This window comes from Emys orbicularis, chromosome 10, assembly GCF_028017835.1.
Source record: "Emys orbicularis isolate rEmyOrb1 chromosome 10, rEmyOrb1.hap1, whole genome shotgun sequence".
Lineage (NCBI taxonomy): Eukaryota > Metazoa > Chordata > Testudines > Emydidae > Emys > Emys orbicularis.
Window position 1 is genome coordinate 66,293,081 of NC_088692.1, and position 26,919 is coordinate 66,319,999.

Genomic DNA, 26,919 nt, shown 5'->3' on the forward strand with positions numbered 1-26,919 from the left:
CCTCAGTGCTGCTCTAACTTGCAGCAGCTGGCAATGTTCCTCAAAATGCCCATTCTGACAGCTGTGGATTGTCGGAAAGCAGCAGTGCTCTAGCCACTCTCCTTCCTCTTGCAAGCGACACATGATTTAGGCCAATTTCATGATCCCCTTTTCGCAGTTGGAGTAAGGAGGACATAGAAAGAACTAGGATCTGGCTCAAGGTGTGGATCTCAGCCCTTTAACTGTGGCACTTCCTTAGATCTGGAACTCTCACTGAAGTGGACTGTTTCTATGAGTATGGATTAATCACACAAATTAAGCTTTGCAAGCTTAGTCCTAGGTTTTTTAAGGTCAGCCATAAGATCAATGTAACCTGGTTAATAAAAGGAAATTTGTGTTTTGCTTTTGGGAGCCATTTTCAGCCATTTTGCCTAGTGCATCAAGTGGCCAAAGCACAGGGGGGAATGATATAGGCTAGAAGAGTGCCTTAGGATGCATTTCACAAATGACACCGTATAAGAATAGATTGTATTGTAAGATAAAACAAATTAAAATGCAAATATCTCAGTTATTTTTTAGAATGAAACTACAGGCTTTAGAAATGCTTACATTTTTCCACAGCACGGTTAAAAGGCACTGGATTATTAACATCAAGCACTTTTGGCTTCAATTTTGCAATAAAATTAGCTTGGTGTCAAAACAATTTAAAAAATCTAAATGCAGTTTCCTTACTGTATCAACATAGTTGAAATTCTAAGTATGTAACATTTAAATTGCTGTTAATGAGGGAGCTTAGTGGCATATTTTCAGCAGCAGCAGTTCTGCAATAATAGTCTTATATTGCAGGGTTTTAGAAAATTAATATAAGGAAAATCATTTGAAAATATAAAATTTCTTCTATTGCCTTTCTAAGTGTTATTAGATGACATTTTTCTTTTTTCACAAAAAACTGCAAGACAAATAGGTGACTAAGTATACTAGCACTGTAGCAAATATGATTTGAGAAGTGGAGCCAAAGCATCCCAAGGAGATGGGGAATAAAGGTCACGGTCTACTCTCTTGATCTTACATTCCACAGAAACCTCATGCCGGTCCAAGGAATAAGGAAATGCAGTTTGTAGCTTCCTGATCCTGAAGCTGCTAGGGTCCAGCTTACTCCTGGAGTTGGTTAGGGCAGCCCAGCACCCGGCTGCCATGGTAGCTATGGTCCTGTCAGCAGCTGAGGAATAGCTGGAGCATAGGAATGACTGGCTATTCCTCCTCCCTGTTCCCAACATGACTCCCTTCACCACCCCGGCCTACTCTGGGAGCACTCCCCCCCCCCCCACGGTATATCACCTGTTCTGGGGACTATGAGTCTGTCAAAGAGACTCCCTACATCAAGGATGTGGCTTGCAGTCTGCTTTCAGCTATTTTTCTTGGTGTATCTTTGTGGCCAAAGCCAGGGGCGGCTCTATGTTTTTTGCTGCCCCAAGCACGGCAGTCAGGCGGCCTTCGGCGGCGTTTCTGCGGGTGATCTGCCGGTCCCGGGCCTTCGGCGTACCCGCCGCCGAATTGCCGCCGAAGCTGCGGGACCGGCGGACCTCCCGCAGGTATGCTGCTGAAGGCTGCCTGACTTCAGCCTTCATGGTGACTGGCACGCCGCCCCCCGTGGCTCGCTGCCCCAGGCACACGCTTGCTGCATTGGTGCCTGGAGTCGCCCCTGGCGAAAGCACAGGGGTGAATTCCCCCTAAAGCCCTGGAAAGAAGAGCCTGCGATCTAAGGATCTGACCCTAATTCCTTTGAAGTGAATAGCAACATTTCTGTTGACTTGAAGGAGAGCTGGATCAGGCAGAAAGCTAAGAAAACTCTCAGTTGTTCGGTGGGTGGCATGGTGCTACTGCATCTGTAGCCAAAACTGACCTGCGGCCTGATTTTCAGAGACGATGACATCCCACTGACTTCATTTGGAGCATGATTGCTCAGAATCACTGAAAGCCAGGCCCACTGTCGTTATTTATTGCTGCCCTAAAACAATGCAAGATCACAACCAATCTGTAGGGCCTGTGACTCTTCTGCTCTTCATGCTAGAATGAATCTCATCAGCAGCTGAAGCTGACAGAGACACATGCAGGACAGGCTAATTAACGAGCACACCTAAACGAAGCAAAAGCTATAGAAGAAAACGACCTTAGTGGGTGATTGGTGTGCTTCCTGCAATTCAGTCACGTTCAGTAAAGACTAGCAGGCGAAAGAGGTGATACAGCAAATGGGAATTACTCTGCTGGAATGAGAATTATGTTGTTGAGATAGGAGGGTTAGGTGCTGTCCATGCTTACTCTTGCTAGTGAGAGGAGAAGACGCAAGGCTTAGTGCACTTGACTCTACTATAGAACATGCCCAGGCCTCCAAATACATAATTTCAGCATCAGGGTATTTGCCCTTGGTTTGGCTATTTCTTTTAAAGGGAAATAAATGAGATTGGACTGGGGAAGGAGACGAAAACATCTTCTCCTCTATTTTGTTACCACTTTAATTGTAAGTTTCCCATCCTCACTCACATGATTCTCCTTCAAGTTTGCAGCATACATCAACATCCCCATGCTACAATGTGTAACACAGATCCTCAAAATGGGGGACCGCTGGAAAATTTAACCCTTTTTAATGTGTCTAGGTGCTTTCCTTCATTACTGCCCTCCTTCTTTGTCTGTCTCTCTCCATTGCCCCAAACGTCCTTCTCTCCATGTACTGCTTCTGTTCTATCTGACTGCTTCCCAAATTCCCCCTTCTCATTCCCACTGTGCCCTTACATGTATGAGCAGACACACTTCAGCAGGTTCACTGCCTTTGGTACTATGAGGGAGCGAAGATAAAAGAACAGTTACTTACCGGAGAGCAACTGTGGTTCTTTGAGATGTGTGGTCCACATGGAGTCACCCTGGGGTGTGTCAGATCAGATTGCCCTGGCCAACAGTGTCTGTTGGAGCCACGCTCCATCAGATATTGTCATGTCCCCACAGCTGAGGGCATAAAGGGCAGAGCAGGACCAACCATCCTTCAGTCCCTTTGCCACTACAGAATCCCAGAGGAGTAGGACAGGAAAGGATGGGCCATGGAAGCTATTTGGACAACACATCCTGAAGAAACACAGTTACTATAAGGTAAGTAACTTCTTTCTTTGAGTGATTGTCCACATGGATTCCATTCTTGGTGCCTAACAAGCAGTTGTCTGCTTGGAGGCAGGCAGTAGGGGTCCTACTTAAACAGTGACTGCAGAGCAGCCCTAACAAAGCAGGCATCTGATCTGCAAGCCTGTATTAAAGAGTAGTATCTTGTAAAGTTGTGGATCAAGCTCCATGCAACTGCCCTATGGATTTCACAAATAGGGACATTTTTCTAACAGGCTGTCTGAACTCTAATGGAAAGAGCTCTAAAGTGGCTAGGTGGATCTACCTGGCTAATATGTAACTTGTCCTTATACAGTTGGAAATCCACTTGCATAATATTTGAGAGGCTATTGCTTGATCCTTAATCCTTTCTGCAACCACCACTAACAATTTAGGGATGTTCTTGAATGGTTTCATCCTGTCAATGTAAAAATACAGTGCCCTTACCACATCAAGTGTGAGAAGTTTTGCTTACCTGGGGTTGAGTGAGGCTTGGGGAAGAACAATGGGAGATGACCAAACTGATTCACATAGCTTGTTGAAACAATTTTGGGCAGAAATTTAGGATGAAGCCTGAGATTGACCTTGTCCTTTTAAAACATTGAACCAAGGACTGTATCTCCCTTGCCTCTCCAAGGTGATGCAATAGCTACTACAAAGGCCATTTTCACGGATAGGTGGTAGAGGAGCTGGGGGAGGATGGACCCATCTACCCTGTTAATATTATATTGAGGTCCCAAGAGAGAAGGGGCTCTCAAACTGGTGTGAAAAACACAAGGAAGGCCCTTAAAGAATCTTGCAACTGTAGCATGGGAAAATAAAGTGTGGCCCTGGAGAGTAGGATGATGTGCTGATGTTGTTGCTAGATGGACTGTTATGGAGTCGATAGCCTAATTTTGTTCAGGGCTAGTCAATAGTCCAATATTGCTGACATGGGTGATGTCAAGGGAACCAACTGGTGCTGAGATGCCCAAACAGAATGCCTCTTCCACTTAGCTTTATAAGTTACCCTGGTTGAGGGTTTCCTGCTTTGGAACAGAATGGTCTGAACTTTAGCTGAACAGCTTCTTTCAGTGTTGCCAGCCAGCCAGCACCCAGGCTGTTAGATATAACAAAGTTGGGTCCAGGTGATCCTCTGAGCATTTTTCTGCAAAACCTGTCAACTCCCTTGGACATGGCGGGAATGGACACTGGCATGTGCCACAAATATTTTGAGGTAGATCTACCCAGCAGTGATTCTCACAGCCAAGTTCAACAGACTCGGGCTTGTGCTACAAATAGTTGTATAGACATGGATTTGAAGTTGTGGCTTGGGCTGGAGTTCAAGCTCTGAAACCCATCCCCATCGCTAGCTTCAGAGCCCGAGCCACAATGTCTACACAGCTACTTTTAGTACAATAGCACGAGCCTGAGTCTGTTGACCAGGGTTGGCAGGCTCGTTGCTGCAAGCTGTGTAGACAGATCCGTGCAGGCTCCAACAGTTTCTCATTTGTAGGCCTGGTGAGCCTGCCAGGCCTGGCAGAAGGGAAGCGATGCATGTCAGAGAGAAATCCCTATTATGCCTCAATGAGGATGAAGAAAAGAGATACACCTCTTCCGAGAGAGGTTGTCCTGTCAGCAGGGTTCTGGCTCTGTTGTGCTCTCTTAACTGTGAAGATGGTGAAGTCAGTATCGCAGATCCCTCCTTTACCTCCTGTACTGATGACGTGGCTTAGCACGACCCTCATCCCCTCAAGTATTGGAGACTTCAGTACTGTGCTCTCATATAAATCACTCAGAACCATAGATGCCCTAGGTACCAACACACTAGGTACCGATGTGCAAAGCACCAGGGAGCATGGTTCCAAATTTGCCTATACAGAGGCTGTGGGTACTGAGTTACTGGGTATGGAATGATCATTACTGAGAGAGAGACATTCTACAGGTTTAGTGGGTATCACCAGCACTCTCTTAACAGTTAGTACTAGGACTCCAGAGAGACTATTCTCAGGCAATTGGCTGCCCTTTGACTACTGAACTCAGAAAAGCTGGGCATGTGGTGACTTGTGCCTCACCTAGGTAGGCACCGGAGAAGGTGACCTATGCCTTGGCTCAGCTTTCGAGTGGTGGTTCTTCCTACCACTGTTAGAAGTTATTGAAGTTGGAATAGAGGCAGACAACTGGGGCTTCTCTGTCAATATAGTGTGGGACTTGGGGTGGAATCTCAGCTCACCAGGGCACTAATGGGAAGGGAAGGAGAACTGAGATTTAGCTCCTTTCAGTGTCCAAGGAATCTTGCCTAGAGTGCACCAGGAGGAACAATTTTAGGTGGGCTTCTCTAGCTTTTTGAGTCCACTTAGAGAAGTAGCGAAATGGAATATGTTCCTCTCCCAAACAAAACACGAATGTAGAATGCCCATCACTAATGCCCGCTGGAAATTCATAGGAGGGGCAGGTTTTAAATTTTAGAGATTTTGCTTCTGACATTTTAAAAGAGCCCCTATACAGGTGCAGGGGTCTAGCCTACAACTAGAATCGAACTAAAATAAGAATTCTATGTGTGTGTGTTGCCAATGGGCAGAGGCAGATTACCGTTTTGTGGGGCCCTGGGCCAGAGCAAGTGGGGCCCCCTCCCCACCCCTTCTGTCTGCAGTCCTCCCCACCTCCCACACCCTGACCCACTCCCCCACAGGAGCACCGGGCAGGTGGAGTGGAGTGTGGGGTGCCCATTTTTCTGGGGCCCCCCAATTGGCCGGGGCCCCTGGGCACGTGCCCAGTTGGCCTAGTGGCTAATCCACCACTGCCAATGGACAACAAGACCAACTAATATCTAACTAACACCACTAAATTAACACAGAGAAGCAGGCAGACACTGCAGGGATTCCATCTTGCTGCCATGGTTAATAAGAAGGAACTGAGGGATGATGGGACCCACTCTGCCCTTTATGCCCTCTGATGGGAGCGTGCCAGGCTATCTGGGCTATGTCTGCACTACATACCACTGGTGTCATCGTGCAGCATATGTGTAGCTACATGCTGCAGGTGAAAAGCAGGCTGGTTCCGCACTGGGATGCATAGCTACACTTGCCAATGAAAGGCTCTGGCAGAAGGGATGCAGCTGGGAAACACTTCAGCGGGTCCTCACTCTGGCTGAGCCTTTCCCTGTTGTGTCCACCTACCACCCGAAGCCAGAGTCTTTCCTGTGGAGGGAAAGGGCCCGAGGAGCAGGGAGCTGCCAAAGTCCTTCCCCACTCTGGAACCTTTCCCCCTGCCGGAGAGCAGCAGAGGAGGATTCCAGGGGCAGTGAGGTGGCAGAGCCTTTCCCCTTTGCCTCCCCCTGACAGAGCTTTTCCCCATTGCAGGAGTCTTTTCTTGCATAGGGGAAAGGTTCCAGCAGCAGGGAGGCAGTAAGACCTACACTGTTAATAAGAGCAGTGTAGACAGGAAGGCACAGCTTTGGGGAGTAGAGAACATGTAGGGTATGTACTCATCTCCATACCCACACCCTTCAGACAAGTCTTTTCTTGTGCCTCACCAGCTTCAATGCTAGCCTATTTATGCCTGTGCTAGGGGGACTTTGCAGGTATGTTCTCTATACTCTGCACGCTTCTTTCAGTGGTGTGGACATACCCCTAGGCTGCAGCCCCGACCAATACTATAGGTAAAAAGGATCTGGTCTTGCACACACAGAGTGCATGCACAGCCAAGAATCCATGTGCACTCAAAGAACCAGTAGCTCAATACAGGATTATGGTGAAGTAAGTGTAGCTGGAGGAGTTGCAGTGCTGCAGCTCTGGAGACAGGAGTTCATGACTGACATACAGAACAGCTATTGCACTGGCAGTGGCTTTGCAAGCCTCTTCCCACTGCCCCATCCCCAGCCATTGTACCTCAGATAGGGTTGCTAACTTTCTAATCGCACAAAACCAAACATCCTAGCCCCGTGCCTTCCCCGAGGCCCCAGCCCTTCCTCGAAGCTCCACCCCTGCTCACTACATTCCCCCTCCCTTGGTGGCTCGCTCTCCCTCACCCTCACTCACTTTCACTGGGCTGGGACAGAGGGTTGGGGTGCAGGATGGGGTGAGGGCTCTGGGGTGGGTCTGGGGATGAGGGGTTGGGATGCAGGAGGGGGCTCCAGGCTGGGGGGAGGGGCCAAGGGATTTGGAGTGCGGGAGAGAGCTGTGGGTTGAGGCTGGGGGTTGGGGTGTGGGAGGGGGTGAGGGCTTGGGGCTGGGGATGCGGGCTCTGGGGTGGGGCTGGGGATGAGGGGTTTGGGGTGCAGGAGGGGGCTCGAGGTTTGGGGAGGGCTCAGGGCTGGGGCAGGGGCTTGGAGTTGGGGCACGGGCTTATCTCGGTCAGCTCCTGGTCAGCAGCACGGCGGGGCTAAGGCAGGCTCCCTTCCTGTCCTGGCACTGCGCTGAGCTCCGGAAGCGGCCAGCAGCAGGTCCAGCTCCTAGGCGGGGCGGGGGGGGGGGGGCGAAGGGGAGGCAGGAGGCTCTGCGCACTGCTTTTGCCCGCAGGCACCGTCCCCCAGCTCCCATTGGCTGTGGTTCCCTGCTTTAGACCTGTAGCACCGCTGATCGGACTTTTAACAGTCCAGTCAGCAGTGCTGACCGGAGCCACCAGGGTCCCTTTTCAACCTGGCATTCTGGTAAAAGAAACGGACACCTGGAAACCCTAACCTCAGGCCTTTCCTGGAAGGATAAGGTCTAAGGATGAAAGGGTCTCTGTGGCCACTTAACCTCTCTGAAGAGAACAACAACAAAGGTAATCAGTGCCAGTTGTTGTGCTTTTTGTGAATTTTACCAAAAGAGATGAAATGGACAGAGTCTCCAAACCAGAGCTTTGAGTGTCAAATGCTTACAAAGTGTTTCTCTGAGCCAAGTAATTACATTCAAATTCTCTTTCTGTTGTATACTGGAAAATGGCTTTTCTTTTAGATTGGAGATATATTTACCATATGGGATCTGCTCTTTATTCTGATCACTCAATTCTCCAAAGCAAGAAACTGCAAAATTTCTCTTGGTTGTTAAAGATACTCCACAAAAAAGATGTCTTTTCATAAACACAAGCAAAGCCAATTGATGATCACCCCGAAAGAAAACTCCTTGCAGTAGAACTGCAGTATTTTTACCAAGACGCTCTCTTGAGCTGTATGAGTGCACATACTCTTATGAGTTGCCCATTAGATTTGGCTGAATAATTCACTACACAAAATTTACTTGATAAATTAGTTTTTTATTCACAAATTGTCCACAGGTTTGTGAACATGCTCGTTATTCAAAATTAATTATTGCCAATTAATTTAAACAAACAATACTTGGTCTGTAACTTATATATGAGCTATTCACTGTGAGCACACAAAATTTAAAACATAATAGGTCATGATAGGCTTCTTTTCCCCGACAGGATGATCATAATTCTTAGTCCCCAGTTTCTGCTGAAATGTGATTATGAATCTGAAATTCACATTCTGCAATATTCTATAATGTTTGCTTTACAATTTCTAGTTTGGAATTCCTGACAAAATCAGTTCATAGAATATTTGTAGATGGCAAACACAAAAAGGGGACAAACCAATCTAAGCCAATTCATAAAATATAAAGTGAATGAAGATTCTTAGAAAATGTGTTGCAGTATTTGCTCAGTTCTGTTTCTCTTCCTTTTTTTTATGATGAAAATCAGGCTGTTGTTACATTATTTACCAATTGAAAATTGCAGTTTCCTCTTTAAATGAAAAATTAATCTTTCTATTTTTACTACTACTAATCCAAAAAAACCAAACATACAACCCTAGCTTACATCATATTTGAAATCCAGAAATAGTTAGATTTAAACCACCCTGTGGAAAAATGACAGTACTCTCAAACTTTCCAATAGATTTTTTATCTAGTCATCATGAAGTAAAATACAAAACAAAACAAAATTCAGTAAAGACATTTTTCAGCGAAAGGTCTCTGACTGGTGCACATTTATCCCCCAGTGAGATAACCAGTCAAACCCAAGGGGTAGTTAGAAGGGAACTTTGTGACAGAGAATCAGACCTGTTTTTTTCTGAGAAAGGCATCCCATGCCCAGGCCTTAACTCTCAAGAGATTATCATGGAGTAGAAACCAGTATTGTTTTTGTTTTCATCAAGGAAGTGAAGGCAGTAGGCACCATACACTGCATTGTTTTATACTATAAAATAAATGTCATTTCTCTTTAAAGGACTTGGTCCTAAATCATTTATGGGAACATTGTACAATAGAAATAAATGTAGCTATAAAATTATAATAGTACATTAAGTGATAATTCACCTCAAGATGTAACGATGTACAAAGCAAATGGAAAGATAAAGGAGAGAGGGTAAATGCATCTAGTGGTTAGAGCAGGGAACTGGGAATCAGAGGTTTAGGTTCTATGTATGCACACCCTGTGCATGAGTTTCCCTACATGTAGCGTGGATTTAATAATACCAGAGGGGAATTGCAAGGTTTAACTAATTCATTTGTCCAATGTGCTTTGAGATCCTTGGAGGAGCTGCACTAAACAAGTGCATATAAATACACAAATGCCCTCCTACCTTGTAGATAGAGATCCAGTACAATATTTAACAATAAGATACAGTAAATAAAAGAAATAACCATTGCAATAGATGGTGCTATTAAATCCTGTGATGAAAAACTTTGGGGTTTATGTGCCTTAGCATTATAAGAGAAAATATTTTGTTTTTAAAATATACTATCAAGAAATGGTAGAAACAAGATACATGCCTGAATAATAATAATTAAAAAAAATCTATAACAGCAACTTTTGTAGTGTTAGTGAATTTAATAATATTCATCTGGATTTCCGTGAGCATGGTTGAAAGCAGAATTTGGTCCTTTTATACTGAAAGATTTTCCACTGGGCAAATATACTGTGTATAATGGAGAATTATTCTCCTTTAAGCTCCAGACACAAAGCCCCTTAAGTAAGGGGCCCTGTTCTAATGTGACCAGAGGATATTTCAATTTAGATTATCTAGTGCACACTACAAATCACCTACAAGTTTTAGAAGTTGTGGTCAGCATACCTTATATATAAAATTGTGAAAATGTACTGTTGTATTATTGACATCACCATTAAGTTTTCTGTACTTCTGGGACTGATGTTATATCACTACACCTACTGATTTATTGATTAATCCAAAAATAATTTGGACTGAACCAAAGCCAAATGATGAAAATGAGAGTCTTTCCACTGACCTCAATGGACTCTGGATCTGGCCCACAGAGATTATGATGGTCTATTGGTAAGTATACTCTGCGGATAAAAATAATAGCTAATAAAACACTTTCACATTTCTACTGTTAACTGTGAAGTACTTCACTCTGAGTATTCTTTGAGAAATAGATTTAAGAGAGACTTTTTTGATCAGGATTGCATTTGAAAAGAAGAAACAAGGACGAAGGTTTTGAATTCTTCACTCCCCTCTGATAGATTTTTTAAAAATTAGAAATGATATACTTACGTCATAGCTTGATAAATATATTCAATTCCATAACGCATTGCAAATTCATCTACAATTTCCTGTGCAGCAGCATCAAAGTATACTTTCCAGGCTTCATCTCCTTTCACTTCAGGGATTTTTACACCACCATTAGATTTAACTTCAGTCAAATAATGGAATAGGTTCTAAAGGTAAGAGATTTTTTTCAAATTAACAGGAAATTTCAATATCTATGTGGCATTATATAAGACTATTCTATATTATAAAATATTTTTTCAGAGTATTCATTAATTTCAATTTTTGTTTGCCTCTGCAATTACTAATACCAAACTAACCATCATTTGGAGAGGAAAGACTAAAGCTTTAAAAATACTTTTTAAATGGAGCTCTGCCAGTGCAGGCTAGATCAGGTTGCTGAATCACTATCTCCTTGACATAAGGTCATTTCAGTTAACCATTGCCGACAGAGACAATTCTAATGCTATACAAAATAGTGCAGGAAGTTTCTCTTTTGTCTTATGTGCCCTTGTTAATGAATTATATCATTATGTTATAATGCTCACTGAACTGTCCAGCAGCTTGAATTGGATTTTTAACCAATGAATTTCAAGTTTCATGATTTAAATATTCTGAGTTATAGGCAATTTGTTAAGAATATCTCAGAAATTGCTCAAAGAACAAAGGGACATAGCAAGGATCAGGGTTTAGCAACCTTCACAGCAAGAGCTAGCATTTAATTTGCACGCAATGACAGAGATTTGTTCTTCTCAGATTGCCTGGCTTAGCTACAAACAAATCCAAAAAACAGGACTGTTGAATTCAGTTTCCTGGATATTTTCAATGACAAAAGATGACCAACAATTTTGAGATCTCCATTTTACCTTTACACAACCATTTCTCTTTAGCCCAGTCCATAACCATGTAGCGGGTGATCCTGCACCATTGATATTAATAGAGTTCCGCCATTCACTTCAAAGTGAAGCTGATCTGGGCCCTATACAACTTAGATACACACACTGTGCATGAAGACAAGTGCCCAATGCAACTATACCTTAGAGACATTTTTGTAGATACCCTTTAGAGCTTTAGTACTGTACCTTTCATAGCACACTCATACAACGTTTATCTATTTTCTTGAGCTTTGGGGATAAAAATTAAATGGTGGGCCAGTCTGATGCAAACAGGAATTAATGGACACAGAGACGCTCTCAAGTAGCTGCTGCTTTTATTTGTGATGAATTTTCTTTTAATTTATGTCAAAGGCCGCCTATTCTTGGTGCTGCTTGTTTCTCACCATCATTCCCAGGAATTTTTCTGCCTGTCCTCATATTATTATATTTCTGGGACATTGCAGAACTAGTGCAGGGATATTAATGCTCATCTGCCAGTGCTGCTGTACACTGCAAGGCACCTTCAATGAATCGAAGGACAGGACGTACATAGATAATAAGATATTGTCCTTTGTTCACACAGAGAATGAAGAGTCTCCCTTGTTCTCCCACCTCCTATCTTTCATATTATTTATTCCTAATCACATAAAAGTCCTCCTAAGGATCTAAAATTAGAAATAAGCCACCTAGGTCAGTAGTTAAAATCTGAAAACTATATGGCATGAGCAGGAGAAAAAAAAAGTCTAATATTTTATTAGATGCTTTCCTAATTCCATGTAAAGCTCTGACAACACAATTTGATCCTGGACTTCTATTGTAGACAAAGTCCAAATGAAACTAACTGGAAATCTGACTGAGAAAGAACTGACCAGTCCGGCCCCAGGAGGGGAAACACTGCTCCCTATGGCTTGCTATGGCCTGTGTGTCAACTATCCTAAATATTACATCACTGATTTCTCATGTCTCCCATGGATGATGTGGGAGCATATGTATTCTGGAGGGTTTTTTTTTTTTATAATTTAAAAATAAACAAATACAATCCTAGTATTCTTGATGACATTAACAAGCATGTGACTGGCATTTAAAATGTAGAGCGTAGAGAACTGCAGAAGCAAAGCTTAGGAAGTCACATGGCCATTTCACCTCTTTCTACTTTCTAACCATTTGGCAAGACCAATCTGCTGATGTAGTAGCATATCAGTCTCTCTTCCTTGGATACAATAACTTTGAATCTGGTCATGAGATTCAATCATCGATACATATTCCAAGAGTTTTAACTGAAAAACCTGTTGAAGTGAAACTAAATGTATCACTGTTCTAGTCTTCATAGCCCTATGTTCTCTATTTATCTAATTTCTGTGTAGCAAAATGATCTTGTACATGAACAAACTTCACCAACATACCTCATGTAAATATGTGTATTGCACATGGTATGGAGCAACTTTCTCCTCTCCTTTTATTTCAACGTTGATTTTCAACCTAATGGCACCAGAGACAGCTGATTTATCTGTTCGTTTTTCTGAAGAAACAGAAAAATAATTGTTAATTTTTACCAAGAATACATTTCTGTCAAAACAGAGAAACACTAATGCAGTTCTAAAAATTGTTTCGGTCCAAATACTGTAATGTTTTCTATGCCCCCAAAGTCCAGCTGTTGAGCACAACATATATTGATTTCCATAGTTAGGAATTTCTAATGTAATGTCATTCTTGATATTTTTGCAAACCTGAGCTCCCATATGGTCCAGGCCATAGAGTACAATATCTTGCTGTGAAGTAACAAATCTCCCATAATTTGTCACCCAAACAAACTCAAAATAGGATGTACACAAATGTGTGTACTACTTTCTTTTAAAGGAAATGAGTTAATTCTCCTATTTCTTATTTGCTATTTTATTATTACTATTGGTGCTTCCCCACAGGCATCCCCATCTTCACCAACAGCCTCAAAGACATCCAGGCCTGAGGGGAAACTCCAAATTCTGTTCATAGGCGTGATTCCTCAACTGGGGCTGAATCATACTGAAGAAAACATCTGGAGAACTTTGCATGAAGCCATCTATATTAGTCTATCTAGTTACTACTGCTCCTTATGCTGACAGCTGTTCTTTGATTTCACCTATTATTATTCCAGTCCATTCAAGCAGTGTAATTTGATTTAACAAGCATTACGTTTTGTTTTGTTTTTAAATAAAGCTTTTGTACAGTGCTGTGAAATGAATCATGAATAAAAGGAATGGTATAAAGAGTAAGAATCTGGCATTCTTACTAATCCAATGCATTTCATTTTTGAAACTTCCCCCCCACACACATCCCCCCAAAAATGTGTGTGCGCGGGCACTAGAATGACATATACCATCCTCCTTTTTAAGATATTACAATTATCAGGAGCCACCTATAAAGTTTATTGTAGAAGACAGTTAAAAGCTTTGCAGTCTATACTTTTTCTTTCTTTTCTCCAGTTATACAATAAGGGTATCTATTTTCAACATTAAATTGCTTCCAATCAAATCAGTTAAGCAACAATTTTTGAGGCGTCAGTTTTGTCAATTGCTTTCTATTATTGTATCAGTTTTATCAATTGAAAGATACTAAGGAAATCTTTCAGGATGACAATGGCTTGTTTATCTTATTAAAAAATTATTCTGCGTACAAATATAAAAACACATGGCTAAAAGATTTGTTTAATTTGCTGCAAAGAATCAAACGTTTTTCTTTACATGTCCATATATTTCAATTGCTAATGAAACATTAAGTAGAACAGTGGAGAAATAAGGGTATTTACATTGCGTGATAAAGATTTTTGCCCAGAAAACACATGTGTTCCAACTTTGGCAAACTCCCTGTTACATAATTTACCTTTTGCAGAGCAGGCAATATAGAAAAAACATTGTTAGCATATTTATATTATCAAACAAGTAGAGGAGGGTAGTACTTGAGTTACAGCACATCTAGTGGATACAAACTTGCTTCAGAAAAAAAGCAATATTGCACGCTTATCTTTATGTAAGCTAACATCTACTTGCAAACATTAATTATTTGAACAAATACAAATTGGCACATTGTGTGTAATCATGGGCCTTATTCTCATCTCTGTTACATGGGTATAAATTAGAAGAGAGTCAAATGATAACAGACTAGCACAAGTGAAATGTCAAAGGAGAATTAGGCCCAGGACTATACAGAAACATATATTAAATGATAACATGATTATTATTTGATATTCAGTAAGCAAATGATTCTATATGTGTTTCTATATGTGATTCATTTCACATACAATGAGGTGTGAATAAAGTGATATGAGGTATTTATTTACACTGTCCTGATAGCTGTAGCAAAACTATCTACCAAATCCTTTGAAATAATCTCATTTTGAATTAAATCAAAAATTTGTCTTTTGGAGTAGGAATTGCTTTAATTGGCCTAAAAGAACAGGAGTACTTGTGGCACCTTAGAGACTAACAAATTTATTGAAGTGAGCTGTAGCCCATGAAAGCCTATGCTGAAATAAATTTGTTAGTCTCTAAGGTGCCACAAGTACTCCTGTTCTTTTTGCGGATACAGACTAACACGGCTGCTACTTTGTAACCTTTAATTGGCCTGCTATTCAATCTTTAAATAAAGTTTTATTTCTCTTAAGTCTGACTCAAAAGTGAGATCTAATTCCACCTTGACCTGAACCTGGAATCCAAAACTGAGTATAATTTTATATATTAAGAAGGAGGTTGGTGGAAGCCTCCAGGTAGATATTGAATGAACATGGAGTTACCCGCACTGTACACTTTTATCTGCCGGGTAGTCCCAGGCATCTAATAGTAAAGTTGCAACCTGATTAAAATCATATCAGGTGTCTCCTGTCCTTCTTTTGGCATAGCCGGACAATTATTTCTCTAAAATTTGACTCAAAAGTGAGATCTAATTCCGCCCTTTTAAACCTGGAATCCAAAACTGAGTATAATTTTATATATTAAGGGGAGTATTATTTTCATACAACAAATATGCATTACAAAGTTCACAACACTATACATCTTGAGATTTTGTCTAAACTAATTTTAAGTAATAGAAAATGATTAATACCTAAATTGTACCATACATCCATTTCTCCGCTTAGTGTTCTCACTTCAATGATTGTTTGTCCCAGAAAGTCATCTGATTCCTTTTTGAAATGTTGCTTTACTCTAGATTTAATGTCATCATCTTCATCCCAGACTCTTACTTTTATTCTGTCTGTGGAGTTATGGCATTCACTGTAAAACAACATACAACAAGATACAGGCCATGATACATTTTCCCAAATAGACTTGTGAATTACTGTTTATTATTATTTATTAATTGTATTATTGTAGTGCTAGAAACCCCAGTCATTGACCAATACCCCATTGTGCTGTTGAAACACAAAACAAAAAAGACAATCCCTGCCCCAAAGAGCTCACAATATAAAACAAGAGACAACAGATGGTAGGGAAGGATAATTACGAAGGCAGGGAAAACAAACAGCAGTACCCTTCAAAACACAACTAATTTTTTGAAGTATGCCTTACTTTCTCCCATGGACACCTCACCACTGGTGAAGATCCCCCTCTATAGGAAAAGCCCAGGGCAGCTGCAGCCAGGAGAGACCCTGGCAGAGCAGCTCCATTAGACCCATGCTGCCAAAGTGGAGGTCAGAAGAACCACAGGGGCCTGGAACTGTTGTGGAGGCACAAAGATTCCATGTGGATGTACATGGCCTCTCACAGACCTTCTGGGCACTGCAGAGATTCTGAGAAATTTGAGGGATATGGGGGAGGGGTGGGAGAGAAGGGAAGTGCCCCACAGTATATTACGTGAGAGAGGAGAGGCAGACTCCATACTGTCTTGATGCAATGACAGGACAGAAAACTCAGAGAGGAAACTTTGCAGATTTCTCCTCCCATCAGCTCCTGTAGTAAAGCCCATCAGGTTTACAGTTACTTCTTATTCGTGTAACCACTGTGTAGCCAACTGTTACTCAGTGTTGGCTTTTTAATGCCATCAGTAGGAATCCTCAGGTATAGGAAATCTGCAGAACCATGAGCAAGCTGCAGTGTCAGTTTATAGGCAAGCTCACTCTAGCTAGACTGATGCTTGCTTTCCATTATTTGTAGAAGCAATTACGTTATTTCAGAGCTAAATCATTCTGTAACTCTACAAACAAGTTTTAAAATGTTATCTTAGTTTTAGTTAACCTGCAAAAAGGGTCTTAATTCAATAATAAGCCTGTAGCTTTAGCATGGTCTGCTGGAGTAAGCATGAGAATGGCTGCAGATTTCTAGTCTGAGTTCCAATCCCAGCTCTACCATTAATTGACAATGTGTCTCAGTTTCTCCAGTATTAATATGTGTGATGTTCCCCTGGTGTTATCTGGACCGGCGATCTGCCAGGTCACTCTAACCCTCAACTCTGGGAGCCAGCCTTACCCTGCTCTGCTGTGAGAACCCCCACTCCCGGGACGTTCATGAACAGCTTCTGGTATGTCAGCTGCTCCCAGCTACATGACTGGGCACTTTTGGCTAGCTGCTGTGTGGACTGTGTAAACTGAATGACACTAGCCAATATCTCCGGTCCCAGACACAACCCTAGGAACCTCCATCTTGCAGTGTACAGTTATGCCCGCTGGATGCTGCAAGCTTATATAAATTCATCAATGTAACAAAGACATTGATATGCACCAGGCTTGTTATCCCAAGGAGAGTCTCTGACACGCTTCAAACCAAATGCACTGCTTCAGGTAGAATAAACAAACAGATTTATTAACTATAAAGATAGATTTTAAGTGATTATAAGTCAACACATAACAAGTCAGATTTGGTCAAATGAAATAAAAGTAAAACGCATTCTAAGCTGATCTTAACACTTTCAGTACTCTTTCAAACTTAGATGCTTCTCACCACAGGCTGGCTGGTTGCCTTTCAGCCAGGCTCTTCCCTTTTATCAGCGCTTCAGTCGCTTGGTGGTGATGTCTGTAGATGGAGGTGGAAGAGAGAGGAAGAGCATGGCAAACCTCTCTCTCTCTTTTATCATGTTCTTCCTTCCCTCTTGGCTTTGCCCCCCCCCCCTTTCAGAGTCAGGTGAGCATTACCTCATCGTAGTCCCTGGCTGACCAAGGGAATGGGGGTGACTCACTGGAGAGTCCAACAGATCCTTTGTTGCTGCCTAGGCCAGTGTCCTTTGTTCCTGTGAGGCTGGGCTGGATTTGTCCCATACATGCCCTGATGAGGTGTGAACTGCCCCTCCATTCCTGGAGAGTTTTGGCTGGGCTTGTTTTAAGCCACGAGGACACATTTTCAGCCTCATAACTATATATATGAAATTACAACCTATAACATTACTGTATATTACTGTAACAACAATTACTATAACAACAATGCTCAGTGCATCATGAGCCTTCCAAAGACACCCAACAAGACAAACGTTGCATTGGATACCACACAATCATTTTATAAGGATGAACATGGGGGTGTAGGGTGTTCCCCCGAGGTACAGAGCGTTACAATGTGGTGATATGAGTACTTACCTCCCAACTGGCATTTCACAGGAGTGTTCCAAAAATGCAGTAATTATGGTTGTTAATGACCTTTGACACTTGTCACGAAGTGTGGGGGAGTCAGGGCCCTGCACCCCTCTTCCTGAGATTCGCTGTGACTCTCAGCCAGCCAGTAAAACAGAAGGTTTATTGGACAATACGAACGCAGTCTACAGCAGAGCTTGTAGGTACAACCAGGACCCCTCAATCAAGTCCTTCTGGGGGTTCAGGGAGCTTAGACCCCAGCCTGGGGTTCCCTGCGTTGCACCACCCAGCCCAAAACTGAAACTCCCAAATCCTCCCAGCAGCTTTCTCCCCCCTTCCCTCTGCCCTTCCTTTCCTTTGTTCAGTCTCCCGGGCAGAAGGTGTCACTTCTCCCCACCCCTCTCCTGGCTCAGGTTACAGCTCAGGTAGCTCAATGTAACTCCCAGGCAGCATTCCCAGGTCAAATCCGCCCCGATCCCTGTTCTGTCACAACACTGTAAATACGTTAAGTGGTAAGAGTTATTGCCCTCAGAGCCAATCAATAAGTAAATATGGCACACCCATCTTTTACTTTGCTTCATTGTAGCAGTTGTTTGGGTATCACAAAAATGCTTGTGCTAGACCAATTGCCAATTTTTTAAAATGTATGGGGCTTTGATAATTAACAAATAATAATTCACTCCAGTGTTTTCTAAAATATTGCCTAGCATTATGGACAAAGTCCCCAAATTGTGTACAGTCCAGTATTGTATACACAGTGGAAACTAAATGAGAACATTTTCATAGGCATTACAGTTAAGAGACATAAAACTCAAACAAGGCCATGGTAAAGATGAAAGAGAATTATTCTTTTATTTTCCTGCTTCCTGATTTACTGCCATATCTTATTCTGCTGGAGAAGTGCTAATTCCCATTCTGATATCCACCAGGTTCAGAGAAGAGCATACAGTAGACAGGCAGGACCACTCGTCCTGCTGCCCCTTCTTAGAATCCCTTCTACTCACTGGCTGTGGAGCCCTGACCCCAAAGGACTAAAGAGTTTTCCTCAAGCTTTCCCCATTCTGAAGCCATCTCCCCATTTTCTCCAGATTCTGCTCCCTCCTGTTCCTATCAGTGAAGTATCCAGCCCAGCAATGCATTTTAATTAATAAGGCTAATAAAGCATTTCAGCTCACATCTGCATGTGAAATCCAGCATAATCAACTGTTTGCATCTGATTGATATACCCAAAATATCATCACTTCTCTTGTAGCTGCATTCAAGGATTAATTTAATTGGGGTAAGAAAAGGAAGATAAAACATTGTATGGTTATTTTAGTGATTTGTGTGGCTGAGTAGCTAAAACATCTATTTGTCTTCAGAGTGAATCTAAAAAGCCTGAAGAATATTTCCTCATTGATTGCTCTAAAGAACTACATCATAACTGCTGTGATAAGAGAGGTGCTTTTCAAATGATATGGTAGCTTGTGGTAAATCTAGGTCAATGAATAAACAAAACCAGTTTACTGTAGATTGTATTTCAGTATGCGTTAATTATCTGCTCTCTTTTTCTGAAGAAAGCCAACACGGCCTTGAGCACAGCCATCCAACTAATTAGACTGCACAATTTAAAATCATAGGACCCAATCCTGAGGGTAACCATTAAGATATGTTGGCCTCAGCATGACTATTCATATGAGAAAAGTGACCTATATGTGTAAGTGTCTCCAGGACTGGATCCGGGTGAAGTAACTAAAATGAGAGTTAAAGCATTCTCCAACTTTAAAGTCCTACAATAAGGTAGCTTGCAATGGCAATTGAAAGATCTTTCCTTCTCTCTCTGCATTTTTCAAGGACTCCATTTTTTGATTGGTGTCAAGAGTTTGGTATTGCATTAAGAAAGTATTACAGTGTTATATAGTTTGGTTTGATGCTCATAGAGATGGCTTATACCCCAGAAGGATCATATGAGCTGCTGGTGTAGCAGGGGAAAGTTAGCATGTCAGAGGAAAGGTAATATGACCGTAACTTTCCAATGTGACACCAATCTTCATGTAGTTTTGGCTCCCTTGGAGCTGCTTGCAGCTAGCATAACTAAGAACAGCACTGAGGATGCTCTTGAAGCTGGGGGACCTTCCTTGAACTCAGCTTCAGAGGAGTGCAACTATGATCTGCCTACTGGGTGCAATTTTGGTGGGACACCAGGATCAGGTCCCTGTTTATTTGAATCACAGTGTAAGCAAAGACTTTTTGGACTAAAGTTTGGGGCTTATATTTGTCTAACACATTTTTTCGTTCTTGAAGGTTAATTACTTCACAAGATTTGGAAGGAACCAAAGCACAATTCTCATCAGAAGTTAAGGTAAATACTGATTAAATTGCAATTTATCCATGTGCACCTCCTAGTAAAGGCTGGGTCAGGTGGAAGCACTTATTCTAGATGTGTTCCTGGCATGTTATCTCATGTGTCTTTTTCAATGGGGGTTAGAACTAAACTTACATGAGAAAATTTCCTAACTCCACGAAAAGTATCCTTTTCTCTTCTTGACCTTTGTTTAGTGTGTTGTGGTGAGACATATTACTATCTAGGCATTTATACCATCACCATGTCTGAGCCCTTAGCCCCAGATCCAGCCCCTCCTCCACTTGGATGGGGGCTCCCCAGGCAGCAAAACCAGTGTGGTTCTGCAGTGGAAGGAGGGACAGGATCCCAGGAGGCTGAATAGTAGGTGCACAGCTCCATGGGGAGGCAGTAAGATTATGGGGAGATTTACCACTGAGATTATGAAGGCTGTGCCACTGCATGAATCCTCTCAAGCGTCTTATGCCATGGACTGCATATGCCACTGTAGTCACTGGACTACAGTAACCTACATATGAGACTTTGAGTCCTTGTGTGTGGGGGGGGGGGAGAGGAGGATTTCCCGCTCCTGCCTACTTCACTTACCTGTCCAGTGCCCAGCCTATCCTGACTCTGAGGATAAAATTTGCCCTTACAGAAGCGTTCTCCCTCCAGCCACTCTCTAGTAAGAAAAGATGAACGTGGGGCAAAGTACAGCGTGAGGAGGCTAAGAAGTGAATTGCTATTTAGTGCACAAAGATTCCGGGAACAGCTACATTCCAAAGTTGAAAAGGTTGCAGTATATTCAGATATTAAATGTTACATGCACATTTTCATAATTTTTCAATAGAATAGGGGTACTCTACTGCACTCTCACACTTACAAAGTGCTTTACAGACATGAATTCATAATGGTCACATTACTCCTTTTTTGTGAGTTCAAAGTGCAGATTTGGATTAACAACCTCTATAATAAGTAAACATATTTATGTAATATTTATGTAAACTTAATGTAACCTACACTGCCTCAACTCTATTGTATTTTCTTATATTGTATATCAGCCTCTCCTCGTAAGTCATGTCTCCCAGCCCCCTAATCATTTTCATTGCCCTCCACTGGACTCTTTCCAATTTGTCCACATCCCTTCTGTAGTGGGGGGACCCAAACTGGATGCAATACTCCAGGTGTGGCCTCACCAGTGCCGAATAGAGGGGAATAATCACTTCCCTCAATCTGCTGGCAATGCTCCTACTAATGCAGCCCAATATGCCATTGGCCTTCTTGGCAACGAGGGCACACTGCTGACTCACATCCAGCTTCTCATCCACTGTAATTCCCAGGTCCTTTTCTGCAGAACTGCTTCTTAGCCAGTCGGTCCCCAGTCCGTAGCAGTGCATGGGATTCTTCCTTCCTAAGTGAAGGACTCTGCACTTGTCCTTGTTGAACCTCATCAGATTTCTTTTGGCCCAATCCTCCAATTTGTCTAGGTCACTCTGGACCGTATCCCTACCCTCCAGCGTATCTACCTCTCCCCCCCCAGCTTAGTGTCATCTGCAAACTTGCTAAGGGTGCAATTAATCCCATCATCCAGATCAGTAAAAAGAACAGGAGTACTTGTGGCACCTTAGAGACTAACAAATTTATTTGAGCATAAGCTTTCGTGGGCTACAGCCCACTTCTTTGGATGCATAGAATGGAACATATATTGAGGAGACATATATACACATATACAGAGAGCATGAAAAGGTGGGAGTTGTCTTACCAACTCTGAGAGGCCAATTAAGTAAGAGAAAAAAAAACCGGCCTGGCCCGCCTGGAGCTTTCCCTAAACAAGCAGCGTCCCAAGTTTGGGAAACACTGATCTGGATTCAGAGTAGCAGCCGTGTTAGTCTGTATCCGCAAAAAGAACAGGAGTACTTGTGGCACCTTAGAGACTGCTGAACTGGTCAATTATAGATTCCTCTTGCATAGAAGAATCCTCGGATGACACAGGGCTTCTGTAATAGCTCCTATGCCATCCCCTTCTTAGTGTATGGCTTAAGGGAGGAAGTGGGTGGAGAAGTGTTCCTGTACAGAGCCAATCCCTAGCTGCCTGAACAATGTCAAATAGAGAAAACTTCAGGCTACTGTCTTAAATTCAGGGGACCAGGCTGGTGCCTAACGATCTCATAAAGGTAGCTCAAAGTTATCTTTGCCCTTCCACTTGAGCTGATCACAACTTGACCAATGCAGAGACTCTGGGCCTTAGGTAACACAGTGACAGGTGCCTTAGAAATACCTATAATAGATAAAATAAGTATGCTAGTTTATCAATTTGTAATATAAGCTGCCTGGGAAAATCCTAGAGTAGCTGGAAATAAACAAATCCCTCAACCACTAAGCAAAAGGGCGAACCTGCAAACCTTCTTATATTTCAGAATGATTCTAGACATGTGCCTGAAAAGATAATGTGCTGTGGGGATTCAACGTACTCAGCCAATATCAAATCACCTTTCAGCATATTGTATTTGAATCACAAGAAGCAGGAGTTGAATTGGGGGTGTCAAGGAGTAGTACCATTTCAAAATCAAGCCCGAATGAGACACAGCACATAGCAGGTTGCCCATATGTTCACACCATGCTCATGCATACTCTGCTGCCCCTGGGTGGAGCCTGGATGCCCTCCAGAGTTCCACTAGACTCCTCAGGCTTAGTTTCCTCTTCCTGGCACTTACATGCCCACCAGGGCTCTGCTGGTCTCCTTGGGCGTGGCTTCCAGTCAATGGAGTTCAGAAGCCCAACTGATGTGATGTCACTCTATGATGGAATACATCCCAATTGTAATAATCTTAGTAGAAAATATGCCTTGTATGTTATCATTTGAAAACTAAAAACTCATTGGTCAATAATATCATGGTGAAATGTATGTAAACAACATTATATGTGAAGTTGTGAACATAAGCTGAAATAATGACTGAAGTGTGTTTACTATGCAGGTCTGGGGAGTGGCTAAACCTATTTCTCAAAGACAAAGGATAAGTTCAACCACCATTCCAGGGGACATGCGTCCGTGCTGATAATGGGTTCTGCTTGATAACAATCCAAAGCAGTGCAGACCGATGCATGTTCATTTTCATCATCTGAGTCAGATGCGACCAGTGGAAGGCTGATTTTCTTTTTTTGGTGGTTCGGGTTGTGTAGTTTCCGCATCGGAGGTTTGCTCTTTTAAGACTTCTGAAAGCTCCACCCCTTGTCCCTCTAGGGTGACCAGATGAGGGGAAGAAAATATTGGGACACATGGGGGTGGGGGTGCCTGCCGGCAGAGCAAAAAAAAAAAGAAGCTGAGTCCTGCTGGCTGAGCAAAAAAAAAATCAACCCAGTGCTGCCGGCGGATATCGGGACAAATTGCGTCTCGACCAAAGATTGGTCGGGACGTGGGACAAACACTGAAATATTGGTCTGGTCACCCTATGTCCCTCTCAGATTTTGGACGGCACTTCAGATTCTTAAACCTTGGGTCAAGTGCTGTAGCTATCTTTAGAAATCTCACATTGGTACCTTCTTTGCGTTTTGTCAAATCTGCAGTGAAAGTGTTCTTAAAATGAACAACATGTGCTGGGTCATCATCCGAGACTGCTATAACATGAAATATATGCAGAATGTGGGTAAAACAGAGCAGGGGACATATAATTCTCCCTCAAGGAGTTCAGTCACAAATTTAATTAACACATTTTTTTAACGAGTGTCATCAGCATGGAAGCATGTCCTCTGGAATGGAGGCCAAAGCATGAAGGGGCATATGAATCTTTAGCATGTAAATACCTTGCAGTGCTGGCTACAAAAGTGCCATGCAAATGCCTGTTCTCACTTTCTGGTGACATTGTAAATAAGAAGAGGGCAGCATTATCTGCTGTAAATGTAAACAAACTTGTTTGTCTTAGCGATTGGCTGAACAAGAAGTAGGACTGAGTGGACTTGTAGGCGCTAAAGTTTTACATTGTTTTGTTTCTGAGTGCAGTTATATAACAAAAAAATTACATTTGTAAGTTGCACTTTCATGACAAAGAGATTGCACAGTACGTGTATGAGGTTAATTGAAAAATACTGTTTATTTTGTTTATCATTTTTACAGTGCAAATATTTGTAATAAAAAATAATATGCACTTTGATTTCAATTACAACACAGAATAAGATATATATGAAAATGTAGAAAAATATCCAAAATATTTAATAAATTTCAGTTAGTATTCTATTGTTTAACAGTGTGATTAAAATTGCGATTAATCGCGATTAATTTTTTTAGTTAATCACGTGAATTAACTGCGATTTATCAACAGCCATATTTTACTCTGAAGCAGTGATAGGATTAATTTTAAAAAATCATAATAAGAAACCCATTTTCAACTGTTTAAAAATCATTAAGTGGAGGTTAAATTTGAGGCATTACATATTAAATTTCATAATGAATAATTTAGTATCTCATTTAACTGAGATTTGAAAATATTTCAATATTTCAGAAAAAATAGGTAATAAAATTAGAAGCACCAGCTGGATCTTTTGCTGGTTCTTATAGTACTGTTTCTGTTAATTGGAATTTCTGGGGAAAGCCATAACTTTGAGAATCTAATGGCTTAACTGTCATTGTCTTCAATAATTCTGTCCTTTCCTCACTGTCTAATTTGTTTAACTGTTTTTGTTTAAGAAAGCTAGTCTCCAAACCAGTTCAGTATAGTTTTGATTTTTTCCTTCCCTTCTCAGATAATGGGTCTCATCAAAAATCCACTGAAGTCAAGAGAAGTCTTTCCATTGATGGCTTTGAATCAGACCCAACACTTTCTTTACCACAATTTCTGTGGCAGAACTCAAGATTCTGCTGTAATTTGCTTTGACCAAGATGCCTTATTTTTACAAAACTAATATTCTGGGGATGTAATTCTTAACTTTTGAAATAAATGCTTAATCAAAATGCTGTTATTCTAAAATAAATAATGATAGAACTAGAATTCAGTTGAATTTTAGAGGTATATCTGCCTTGATGATGATCAAGCCACAGGACAGTGGGCCGGGCTAGTAGCATATTATAGGTAAGAACATTTGCCCCCTTCCCATGAAGTGGGTCTCAGATATCTAGTATCATTTTAGTTCATTCTATTTCACAGTCTCCTTTAGTGGCTTTATATAGATATTGAACAGGATAGGAAGTGGACAGATGAGGTGAGGGCTCTGGAGGTGGAGGCATATGTCTCCATTATGACTCTCTGGTGTGGCCTGACAGAAATGGATGAAACCATCTCAGGGCAGTTCTGTTAACTCCTGTCACATTTCTGATACCAGACAAGAGAAGTCCATAGTCAATGTACTGTGCATGTTTTTCCCTGCTAGCAGGAATAAGAAAATGGACCTAGTAGCTGAGAGCCTATATTGTTAATATTGTTCTACTGATCAGTGCAGCACCAAACATAGGTTAGGAAAACAAACATAACATATTAAAAATGTCCTTCTAACAGTTAAACTCTTCAAGATTTCTCTCTGACTAAACATTCCTGTGTTTCATGTATAGTAGAGCCTACAGTGTTCTCACAAGGCAGATACATCTATTAATCCTAGAGGAAAGGTAATAAGAACAGAACATCTTACCCAACATAAATATTAGGTGTAAAAATAGCTATTCACTATAAAGGTGAATGATCTAACAACATAGAAACAACTGTATAAAACAAAATGGAATGTCTAGCACTGTAATGCCAGTTCTATTCAGCTTTTTGAGAGAGTCAGCAGAACTGTCACTTTAACTCTATAGTGAACCCCAAGCTAATTCAGTTCCTTCAATAATGTATCTAGCATTGAAAAGGTAAAATAATAGAATATGCCTGCATATATTAGCGGGTCATATCTTTGAAGAGACCTGATAAAGGACAGAAGCAAAATTCAAAGCAGAGGGACCACAAACTGTAAAGATACCTTAAACCAAATTTAAAAGTCTTTTGTTGAATTATCATCACTGCTTGTTTGGGGGGTTTCCCTATGGATTCTTTGTCAACAGATGGCTCCCCAAATCATAGTCTTAAAATACATATCAATTTTCATTATGCATCCATGGTTTGGCAGGTATAAAAATAAAAAATTTAATGTCTCCCTGAGTAAAAGATTTTTCTAAGTATTCAGTTTCTTCTCCCATACCTGCATAGCAGAGATTATATCCAGAAAAAAGACCTTGCTATTTCTGAAAAGAATGTGCAGTTGAAGTCAAACAGCTCATATGGATGGTAATGATCTCTGGAAGTCTGAAAGCTTATTTATTACTGCTAATTACACTGAGCTGAATGCTATCTTGATTGATACAGGAATGTCTTTTTCATCTGCCCCGGGGCATTGAGAAGCAATCTCTAGTTATAGATAATTCCCAATGTGATAATATTCCGAGAGTGAATTTGGCTCTCAAAATCTTCCAGCACTTGTCTCACACAGTAGCATTTTAGACAAGATTTCTAGTAGAAAAACCTGTTGTTCCAAAGTTGGTTCATTCAATTCTTTGTACTGGGGCCATCCATTCTTCTTTCTTTAATTTCTGTTCATCTTTTCAAGTAATTAAACTGAGATCCATTTATCTTCTCTAGCAGTG

The 26,919-nt window shown here is 41.6% G+C and overlaps 1 protein-coding gene across 1 annotated transcript in view; it reads right to left on the reverse strand.

Annotated features, from left to right (window-relative positions):
* UNC13C (unc-13 homolog C) overlaps positions 1 to 26,919 on the reverse strand; it is a 402,367-nt gene that overhangs the window by 218,093 nt on the left and 157,355 nt on the right. The window contains exons 10-12 of the mRNA XM_065411637.1: positions 15,547 to 15,716; positions 12,873 to 12,988; positions 10,601 to 10,764 (exon numbers count right to left, since the gene is read on the reverse strand). Of these exons, the coding sequence (XP_065267709.1) occupies positions 10,601 to 10,764; positions 12,873 to 12,988; positions 15,547 to 15,716 (450 nt within the window). The remainder of the gene's footprint in view (positions 1 to 10,600; positions 10,765 to 12,872; positions 12,989 to 15,546; positions 15,717 to 26,919) is intronic.